We start from the raw sequence: 11,413 nt of genomic DNA, 5'->3' as shown, positions 1-11,413 counted from the left end.
GTCCTCACTCACTGCACTCACTCACTTATTCACTCATTCATTCGCTTACTTTTTTCACTCCTACATTTTTCCTTTCTCACTCACTCACTCACACATTCATTTACTTATTTACTTATCTGTGTTTCAGACCGAACTGTGACAGCATAGCCAACACCGAAGGTCACGGAAACCTCAGTTTATGCGGGCATGAGCAGATTATCATTCAAACTGTCGCAAAAACCGTGGCTGAATTTTACTGTTCTGTGACAATCAGATCGGTCCAAATCAAACAAATGAACAACCAACCAACCCATGCCAAACATTAAAGCATTAAAACATACAAACAAAAACCACAGTTCTCATTGACATGCCCATCACCTTATTTTTATCAATTTAGTAATGATTAAGTTTGGTAGGTGGTTGTTTTTTTATTCGAATGCAAGTGCTTATATGAATAACTGAATGCTCATCATCAATAAACTAATCATCAGTGATATCTGTGTTCGATGAGTCAGCATGTCATGTCTCACTGGCAAGAACTTTATACTCCCCAAGTCTGTCAAGGATGCATCAGTGAGCGCGCGCACACGTCCAGTATATGTGGGTGTGTGCGTGCCGGTGTGTGCGTGTGTCAGTGTGTGTGTGTGTGTGTGTGTGTTCATGATGTGACACGCCGGTGTGGTGTACATCAGTGTGACACGGTGGGTGTGCATGTGTCACAGTGTGTCAGTCAGTGTCACAGTAGGCACGTTGAAAGTGGCTGGAAACTTGTCAAACTTGTGTGATACTCCAGCCCAGATAGAAATCTTGGAAGAAATACTCGGGTTAGTCAACCTCACATCACAAGGGTAACTACAATTATATACTGGGCCTACATTACACGATTCCACTAAGCAAGCTAAAGCAAGAGCTGGCAAACCGGCAACCACCACAGCAGCCCACTACAACAACAACAACAACAACAACAACAAAAACAGCAGTGGTTGAAAGTTACCTCAACCGAGAGGAATAATCATATCTGACACTGCAAACACTTCAATGACAAAATCATTATTGTACGAGGCTTTTTCCGTGCTAAGGGAGAGTAAAATTGATAAACCTAATGCGCTCCTTTTGTTGGCAAGATTTATTTCCCTTGAATTGTCGAATGCTAAATATCTGTAGTCTGCTCTTTTCTTTAAAAAATATATTAAAATAAATAATAATAACAAAAGAGCAAAAACGACAAACTTGGAGAAAACTATGCTTGCACAAGAAGAAAAAAATGGTGTGCAATTTCTGCAATTGCACATGCTTGTTTGTTTGTTTTTGTCCGTCTCCGGTTGTAACTTTTTAGTTGCTGTAAACAGTGAGAATACCTTGAGAATTGAATTTTCCTTTTATAAACAGCGCTTTATCATGAATATTGTTATAAATATTATAATCCTGTATTTCTCTCATAAAATGTTTTGTATATATGCATCCACAACCCAAGTCTAAAAGTAAACAACGCAACAAAGTCTACTTTCGCTTTCAATCAAGTGTACTTCCGGTCTTTAGTTCAGAGATGGAGATGGACTGTGATCACTGACACTTTCCTTCGTTTGATGTGGATGAACATTTCTACTGCATTGGGTACTGGGTAGCCCTGCGGTCGTCTATTGTTCATGACAAGGTATATGACTGTAAAAATCACAACCTTGCCCGCTATTCTATGCTATAATATTTCAGTAAAAATTATTTCTTCAGAATGGCATGTCTGTATGACTATTGATTCAATGATTGTGTTGTTTGCGTTCTTCAGTGTCAATTCTTGAGCATCACATGGATATGTGGTGGTTAAATAAGGCACATGCTTCAGCTGTACAGACTAAAGAAATAGTCTCCAGGTGTGCTGACAAAAACCAGACAGTTATGTTTTCAGGTAGCACACCTGACAGTCATGTATGTTTTTGTCCTTCGGCGGGTACACATGAATTGTGATGTCAAACAAAATACCTCAATATGACGGGTCTTGATATGTATTGCGCATCACAATGTCTGCTATTTCTCTTGTTCCTCAGAAAACTCATAGGCTGATCTTATATTTCAGATGAAAAGAGATTTCTGAGGCAGGACCCTGCTCTTCACCTGCATACATGTGCAGATTTCATGTGTATAAACACTCCAGTAGGAACTCCATGGACACATTGCTCAACAAGATCAGACTTAAAGTTCTGAAGTATGGGCAGTTTGACTGAGTGGATTCTTTGAAAATGTTCATGTGCTGAACAGTAGCAGTGCAACGCTGAATCAACATTTCAACAGACACGCCAAAAGATAAAAAGATTAAAAAGGAAAGCAAAAGAACAATACAATCTAAAAGGATGAAATGTTCAAGGAGCAACATCACCACCCATAACTTTGAAAAAGACACAGCTCCCACAAAAACTGAGAGTGTTACTGTTAGTTCTCCACATAATGAGGAATTAACTTCTAGTTCTACAAAGGAATTTGCTTTGCAAGACTCACAGGAAACAGTCCAGCAAGTGTGTGAAGGAAATCCATCTCACGTGCACAATGCCAAATATTTCAAGCATAATCCCAGAAGTAAGAGACACAGAAAAGTCAACGCAGGATCCAAGTCAGAAGTGCAGCTGTTACCTGTGAAGAAGACAGAGAAGAAACAGAAAGAGATCAAAATATCCAAGGTGCATCAATGTCCCATCTGCAACTCCAGTTTTACCTGTGCAGCCAGTCAGAGGATACATTTAAGGTTGTTTTTTCTTTCTTTTTTTCTTCTTTTATTTAACATTTCTTTGAATATGCATGTTTTGGATAGGTATGTATGTGCTCCTATAAACCCGTTGTTTTGCAGCGTGAACACAGAGTTTAGGGTGAAAAACTGTCAGTAACAGTTCAGTGAAGACAAAACAACAAAAAAGTTGTATGTTGTGACATTTTTGTATTTGCATGGATTACCACTGGGCTTGATCTTTTAAACTTTTGCTACCCTCTGTGTAAACTTAAGTTGCAAAAGGAGCAATTTTTAAATGAAGTTTAAAATTTACATTCCGTGAAAATAATTTATTTGTCTAAATTGATTATTGTAGTTCATCCATCAAATTATTATTTTGTGCAACTTTCTTGTTTTGGACAATTTTACATATTTTCTTTTATATGAAAAGAACCATCATGATTCATTGTCAGATTTTTAAAAAATAAAAAAATAATATGTATTTAATTGACTATTTCCAGACTACACACAGGCGAAAAGCCCTATGTGTGCAGCGACTGCAACGCAGCATTCTCCGACCACTCAGCCCTCCGGCGCCACAAGAGAATCCACAGTGGCAGCAAGCCCTTCACCTGTGATGAGTGTGGGGAGTCCTTCGCACGGTCCTTCACACTCACTGTGCACCTGCGCAGACACAGGTAACAGTGGTTTCTTTCGTTCCTTTGTTCCTTCTTTCAGGCTTTTTTCTCTCCCCCAATAGATGAATGACGGAAATAACGCTGTTATGTTTGTATGGGTTTTGAAAGAGTGACTTCCCTTGCAGTTGTGCAGACAAACTTTGCCATGTGCTTCCTGTACACGTGGTTGAGTTTGTTTGTTTGTTCGTGGGCTGAAACTCCCACGGCTTTTACGTGTATGACCGTTTTTACCCCGCCATTTAGGCAGCCATACGCCGCTTTCGGAGGAAGCATGCTGGGTATTTTCGTGTTTCTATAACCCACCGAACTCTGACATGGATTACAGGATCTTTTTCGTGCGTACTTGGTCTTGTGCTTGCGTTTACTCATGTTCGGACACCGAGGAGATGCACACAAAGTTGACACTGAGAAATAAATCTCTCGCCGAACGTGGGGACGAACTCACGCTGACAGCGGCCAACTGGATACAAATCCAGCGCGCTACCGACTGAGCTACATCCCTGCGCTCTCGCTAGTGACTGGCCTGTAATGTCATGCGGGAAAGTGTCTCCACGTAACATTATTTCCCATGTAAGGCCTACAAAAAAAATAGGTGTGGTTACGGTAACCCGACCTACCCTATTTTTAGGGGCCGACTCTATCACTTTTTATTACATTTGTCAATAAAAACAAAAAAATGAAAAGAAAACGAGTGCAGAAAACGCAATGAAAGCGAAAGCGCTCGAGTCGTCATGCAGACGACAGACGATGCAAGGGAAATAACTCCTTCTACTAAAAAAGACCAACAGACGCTTGCCATGACAAAAATGGCGGCATCTTCTTCGGTTGTGAGTGCTACACGCTTGGTTGCTCTGCCATTAAGAAAAAAAGTTTTTAAAAAAAAAGTGATTGCCTACCTTCCTACCCTATTTTTTTGGCTATTATAAGATGTTTGATGGGTTGTTGACAGACCAGCTTTTTTGTCGTCCGAGGGGGAGCATATCGTCTTTTGTTTCATATTTATTGACCAAGGCCGAAGGCCGCGGTCAATAAATATGAAACAAAAGTCGATATGCCCTCCGAGGATCGACAAAAAAAGCTTGTCTGACAACAACCCATCAAACATCGTTTTTGTCATCATTTTGGTAGCGCGAAAATAATTGCATCATCAACAGAGGGAGCCATGAGTTGAAACGCGAGTTTGGTTTTGAAAATACCGTTTTTGGGGCCCCGCCACGCTGTTGCAATCACTGAAGGCAGGCGCGAGAGGGAAGGCGCTACAAGTACAAGTGAAAGCGAGTCAAGGAGATCTGTGTATTAATTTGATGACATGTTGAGACAAGTATGTCAGGTTTGAGGAAGAAAAGTTCTGTAGGTTCCGACTAACTGAATGGTGTGTGAATCCAGCAGTATGCGTCTTCGACTTTGGGCCGGCAGCGGCGTTTCATTGGCACATTGCAAAGAGTGACCTACATTTTGCATTTGCTTGCGATGGGACTGCCCCGCTGTTTCGAAGAGTTGCTTGTTTGCGGCACTGTCTCGGTTCATGACATCTCTTAGCAGATATGTGGATTAAACGTGCGACGAATCGAGAGCAAGGAATAGCAGAAAGCAAAGATGAGTGAGTCGCCTTTTCTCTTGTTTTCCCTCTTACCTGTGAGCCGATGAACCCCCGAGCGATTCTATTGGGTTTGGTTTTGAATATCCATGTAACCTGCTTTCTGTAACTATGGTAACTGGGCATTTATTCCCCGGGGAACATGACATTTATTTCCCAGATGCTTGTGAATGAAAACTCGTGAAAATGATGACAAGTTACCTTAACCACACCTTTTTTTTTTTTTTTTTGCCCAACATTATGTGCAAGTCACCAGGGAGAGGGCGTGTCTCAACCACATGTACAGGAAGCACATGGCAATGTTTGTCTGCGCAAACGCAAGGGTACTCACTCTTTTAGAACCAATGCAAACCCAACAGAGTTATTTCCGAAAATAGTCTATTGGCATGATCAGTCTTTTTGCCTGTAGTGAATTCAGATTGCTTTCCTTGTTCAGATTCTGTTATGACAAGTCGATCTGGAAGCGCAGTTTTACATCATGTAATGGGATCATTTTATTCAGTAAATCTTGTTATCCTAGGAGATCATTCATTGTTGTGCTCGTGCTTCAGGTATCCGTCACTGGTGCAATACTTGATTGATCTGATGTGTTGGTCGGACCCCTGACCATGCAATCAACTGTCCGATATGATTGAGGTTTTCTGACCAAACACATTTTTGTAGCCAAGGCATTTGGACAGAAACATATTTCCAGTCTTGTGTTGACTGTGATTTATTGTTGTTGTTTGGTTTGAATCAAATTGTTTTGTTAGTTGGTTGGTTGGTTCAATTTCTTTCTTCTGTGTGTATGTTCTGTTGTTCCTTCGCTGATTTACTATGTTATGTATATATTGCTGTTGTAGAAACCTTTAATATGCACTGTACTACAGCAACTCTTTCTTGTGTGTGACTGTAAATAAACAACCCCCCCCCCCCAAAAAAAAAAAAAACCAAAAAAAACCAACAAACTGTAATTTGGAACAATTTTAATTATTGCTTACACCAAAACCTCTTTGCTTTTTGTTTTCTTTACAGTGATGATATGTGCCTTTATATTGACTTGTTATGTTACAGTGGTGAGAAACCATACCAGTGCCAGCATTGTGGGATGTCTTTCTCGCAGTCTGCCAATTTGAAGAAGCACATTCGAGTTCACACAGGTGACAAACCGTATCAGTGTGACATGTGCCCTGCTGCATTTGCACAAGGTGGGTGCAGGAATTTGAAGACAGGGAGAGAAAATCCCTGATGAAGTACTGAAGAACAAAATATTTTTTTAAAAATATTTCTGACCTACGTACCCTTATGTTTTTGAGGCTTTGTCATCAGAATTTTTTTTAAATTTTTTTCCGTTTGTTTTGGTTGGTGAATCATTACATCTTTGTTCTTCTTTCTGTTCTATTGTCTGTCTTCTTCTTGTTTCTACTTTGTTGGTTTATGTGCCTGAAGAAGACCCTGGGGTTGAAACTTTGCTGTAATTTGTTCTTTATTTCTTTGTTAACACGTGAGTACAGTATTTTTTGGTCTTTCTATCTGGGGTTTTCTATACATATAATAAAAGAGAGTGTCTGTCTGTGTGTCTGTGTGTCTGTGTGTCTGTCTGTGGTCGCCATACCTCTGAGATGGCAAGAGGCAGGAACAAGATAGTGTGCACGTACACTCCCTAGGTGCCGCAGATGTGCACCTGGGTTTTAGTTTCTTGATTCACTGTTTCCTTTCTCAGATTATGGACCTCCCATTTATTGAATACAGCCTATATGGTGCAAGACCAGTTCAGTGCCTACTGTTCACCTGTAGCAAGCACATCATGCCAGTGATATTAGAGACTCGCTGTTGCTCCTATGAGGGGAAGAAATGAAGAATGAAAAATTAACTGGACAGTTCCGGAAATTTCTAGAAGGTAAGGGAGATAACTGTTCACCTGTAGCAAGCACATCATGCCAGTGATATTAGAGACTTGCTATTGCTCCTATGAGGGGAAGAAATGAAGAATGAAAAATTAACTGGACAGTTCCGGAAATTTCTAGAAGGTAAGGGAGATAACTCTTTTTTGTCTGTGGTCGCCATACCTCTGAGATGGCAAGAGGCAGGAACAAGATAGTGTGCACGTACACTCCCTAGGTGCCGCAGATGTGCACCTGGGTTTTAGTTTCTTGATTCATTGTTTCCTTTCTCAGATTATGGACCTCCCATTTATTGAATATAGCCTATATGGTGCAAGACCAGTTCAGTGCCTACTGTTCACCTGTAGCAAGCACATCATGCCAGTGATATTAGAGACTCGCTGTTGCTCCTATGAGGGGAAGAAATGAAGAATGAAAAATTAACTGGACAGTTCCGGAAATTTCTAGAAGGTAAGGGAGATAACTCTTTTTTGTCTGTGGTCGCCATACCTCTGAGATGGCAAGAGGCAGGAACAAGATAGTGTGCACGTACACTCCCTAGGTGCCGCAGATGTGCACCTGGGTTTTAGTTTCTTGATTCATTGTTTCCTTTCTCAGATTATGGACCTCCCATTTATTGAATACAGCCTATATGGTGCAAGACCAGTTCAGTGCCTACTGTTCACCTGTAGCAAGCACATCATGCCAGTGATATTAGAGACTCGCTATTGCTCCTATGAGGGGAAGAAATGAAGAAAGAAAAATTAACTGGACAGTTCCGGAAATTTCTAGAAGGTAAGGGAGATAACTCTTTTTTTGTATCCAAACAAAGGAGGTAAATTAAGCTAATAATAATGGGATAGCGAGCGTCTTGTATTGCTACAGGACTCCGCTTACTCCCGGGCGAAGCCGGGCTTAACTGCTTTGGGGCCTAAACCGCATGTCTGTTTATATTCCTCAGGGCATGCTCTCAAGTCTCACCTGACCGTGCACCAGGACGACAAGCCCTACATGTGCCAGGAGTGCGGCGATATCTTCTCCAGACCCCAGTACCTCCAGAAGCACATGAAGACCCACGACCACACCAGGTCCTACCTCTGCCACTACTGTCCTGCAACCTTCCGCACCCAGGAGAGTCTCCGCTATCACACGGAGAGTCACGTCGGTGACAAGACTTACCCGTGTGAGGAGTGCACGCAGGTCTTTCACCGGAGGGACCACTACAAAGTGCACAAGTTTCGCGTGCACAGGAATGTCAAGTATCCGTGCAGCCTGTGCCAGGCTGTTTACAACCGCTCTGATCACTTGAAGAGGCATAAGAGTAAGGCTCACCCCTGAAGAGGCATGAGAGCAAAGCTCGCCCCTGAAGAGGCATGAGAGTAAGGCTCACCCCTGAAGAGGCATGAGAGTATGGCTCACCCCTGAAGAGGCATGAGAGTAAGGCTCACCCCTGAAGAGGCATGAGAGTAAGGCTCACCCCGGAAGAGGCATGAGAGTATGGCTCACCCCTGAAGAGGCATGAGAGTAAGGCTCACCCCTGAAGAGGCATGAGAGTAAGGCTCACCCCGGAAGAGGCATGAGAGTAAGGCTCACCCCTGAAGAGGCATGAGAGTAAGGCTCACCCCGGAAGAGGCATGAGAGTATGGCTCACCCCTGAAGAGGCATGAGAGTAAGGCTCACCCCGGAAGAGGCATGAGAGTATGGCTCACCCCTGAAGAGGCATGAGAGTAAGGCTCACCCCTGAAGAGGCATGAGAGTAAGGCTCACCCCTGAAGAGGCATGAGAGTAAGGCTCACCCCGGAAGAGGCATGAGAGTAAGGCTCACCCCGGAAGAGGCATGAGAGTAAGGCTCACCCCTGATGAGGCATGAGATTAAGGCTCACCCCGGAAGAGGCATGAGAGGAAGGCTCACCCTTAAAGAGGCATGAGATTAAGGCTCACCCCGGAAGAGGCATGAGAGGAAGGATCACCCTTAAAGAGGCATGAGAGGAAGGCTCACCCTTAAAGAGGCATGAGATTAAGGCTCACCCCGGAAGAGGCATGAGAGGAAGGCTCGCCCTTAAAGAGGCATGAAAGGAAGGCTCACCCTTAAAGAGGCATGAGAGTAAAGCTCCCCCCTGAAGAGGCATGAGAGTATAAGGCTCACCCTTGAAGAGGCATGAGAGTAAGGCTCACCCCGAAAGAGGCATGAGAGTAAGGCTCACCCCTGAAGAGGCATGAGAGTATAAGGCTCACCCCTGAAGAGGCATGAGATTAAGGCTCACCCCGGAAGAGGCATGAGAGTATAAGGCTCACCCCTGAAGAGGCATGAGAGTAAAGCTCCTCCCTGAAGAGGCATGAGAGTATAAGGCTCACCCCTGAAGAGGCATGAGAGTAAGGCTCATCCCGGAAGAGGCATGAGAGTTTGGCTCACCCCTGAAGAGGCATGAGAGTAAGGCTCACCCCTGAAGAGGCATGAGATTAAGGCTCACCCCGAAAGAGGCATGAGAGTATAAGGCTCACCCCTGAAGAGGCATGAGAGTAAGGCTCACCCCTGAAGAGGCATGAGAGTATAAGGCTCACCCCTGAAGAGGCATGAGAGTAAGGCTCACCCCTGAAGAGGCATGAGAGGAAGGCTCACCCCTGAAGAGGCATGAGAGGAAGGCTCACCCCTGAAGAGGCATGAGAGTTTGGCTCACCCCTGAAGAGGCATGAGAGTAAGGCTCACCCCTGAAGAGGCATGAGAGTAAGGCTCACCCCGGAAGAGGCATGAGAGTAAGGCTCACCCCGGAAGAGGCATGAGAGTTTGGCTCACCCCTGAAGAGGCATGAGAGTAAGGCTCACCCCTGAAGAGGCATGAGAGTATGGCTCACCCCTGAAGAGGCATGAGAGTAAGGCTCACCCCGGAAGAGACATGAGAGTAAGGCTCACCCCGGAAGAGACATGAGAGTAAGGCTCACCCCGGAAGAGACATGAGAGTAAGGCTCACCCCTGAAGAGGCATGAGAGTAAGGCTCACCCCTGAAGAGGCATGAGAGTAAGGCTCACCCCGGAAGAGGCATGAGAGTAAGGCTCACCCCTGAAGAGGCATGAGAGTAAGGCTCACCCCTGAAGAGGCATGAGAGTAAGGCTCACCCCGGAAGAGACATGAGAGTAAGGCTCACCCCGGAAGAGACATGAGAGTAAGGCTCACCCCGGAAGAGACATGAGAGTAAGGCTCACCCCTGAAGAGGCATGAGAGTAAGGCTCACCCCTGAAGAGGCATGAGAGTAAGGCTCACCCCGGAAGAGACATGAGAGTAAGGCTCACCCCTGAAGAGGCATGAGAGTATAAGGCTCACCCCTGAAGAGGCATGAGAGTAATAACATTTTTTTCTAATAAAAGAACCAATAGACTGTAATACACATGTTGAAACATTTGCACTTTATCTTTTGTATACATTTGAACATTAGACCGTTTAAACAATAGAAATTGAGTAGTTCCTATTTTAAATGAAATCTGATTCCTTAGTACATCAAACACAAGCTGATAATGAACAGATTTTTTCCTTTTCTCTTTATTGCATTATGATTGTAAATGTGACTGTTATTTATGAAATACTAAAGTTGCAAATGGCATATTCATTGATATGAAGTACACATATTAAATAGGTGAAGAAAGCCAGAAAGAGGAATTGTGTTCAAAGCCAGTCTAGTGACTTCAGTGTCTGTTAGCGTGCGAAACATGTGAGTTATCTCAAGTTGTTGTCCTACTAGTCTCTGTGTTGTGGATGGTGTTGCTTGTATGATAGAGTGGTCAAATCATACACACACAGACACACACACACAAACACACACACAAACACACACACACACACACTGCATGCACACACACTGTGAACTCATGATATAATGTGCCACACACACACACACTACCCGCAAAAACACCTTGGACTCATGATATAGGCCCAATGTGCTTTTTACACACAAACACACACACATGCTCGCACGCACACATGCACTCACACACACACACACATACCAACATCTACACACACACACACATACCAACACACGAGAGTATGCTCATTGGAGCTCACAATTCCTTGCAGCAATGATCTCAGTCAGGGCCTGTGCCTCTTTGTTTGTTGGTCGGTGGGTGGGTGGGTTGATTTGTTGGTCGGTTGTTTGTTTTGAGCACAATGACCTCAAACGTGCAGCTCTTTACTATGCCTTATTTTTACTATTATCTCAATTTAAAAAATGGATGTCAGACCGATGGTTATTTGTTTTGTTGTTGTTGTTTATTACTTTGACTTAATCGCGTTCTGACTGTCTTTGAGTGAGTCTTTATGAGAGAGAAACACCCTGGAGAATTAAACAATAATAACAATAACAGCACTTTATTGTCCATTAAAATATTACATAAAAATGGAAATTTTTCTTCGGCACACTCTGTCTGCCTGTAAACGATTATAACAACAATTGTATAGGACGACACACATAAAACATAAAACATAAAAGGGATACAATCAAATATGATATTGCACTATGTAAATTTACCCTCTCATATCACAGGAGTTGGGTTTCACAGCCGAGTAATCACATTACAAATATTTCCAACAG

At 43.3% G+C, this 11,413-nt stretch overlaps 2 protein-coding genes across 2 annotated transcripts in view; both read left to right on the top strand.

Annotated features, from left to right (window-relative positions):
* The window catches only part of LOC138966650 (uncharacterized), a 5,365-nt gene extending 4,892 nt beyond the window's left edge, over positions 1-473 (top strand). Inside the window, exon 6 of the mRNA XM_070338944.1 lies at positions 128-473. Within this exon, the coding sequence (XP_070195045.1) occupies positions 128-139 (12 nt within the window). The 3' untranslated portion in view covers positions 140-473. The remainder of the gene's footprint in view (positions 1-127) is intronic.
* A 1,025-nt stretch (positions 474-1,498) lies between these two features.
* LOC138966649 (zinc finger protein 501-like) lies at positions 1,499-11,163 on the top strand. Its single transcript, XM_070338943.1, has 5 exons — positions 1,499-1,633; positions 2,051-2,713; positions 3,196-3,372; positions 6,023-6,156; positions 7,793-11,163. Exons 2-5 carry the CDS (start codon positions 2,325-2,327, stop codon positions 8,167-8,169), a joined length of 1,077 nt encoding a protein of 358 aa, XP_070195044.1. The 5' UTR covers positions 1,499-1,633; positions 2,051-2,324; the 3' UTR covers positions 8,170-11,163.
* Positions 11,164-11,413: the final 250 nt, after the last annotated feature.

This window comes from Littorina saxatilis, linkage group LG5 (genome assembly GCF_037325665.1).
Source record: "Littorina saxatilis isolate snail1 linkage group LG5, US_GU_Lsax_2.0, whole genome shotgun sequence".
In the NCBI taxonomy this organism is placed as follows: Eukaryota; Metazoa; Mollusca; class Gastropoda; order Littorinimorpha; family Littorinidae; genus Littorina; species Littorina saxatilis.
The sequence above is the reverse complement of the archived record's forward strand: the minus strand, read 5'-3'. Positions and strand labels throughout refer to the sequence as shown.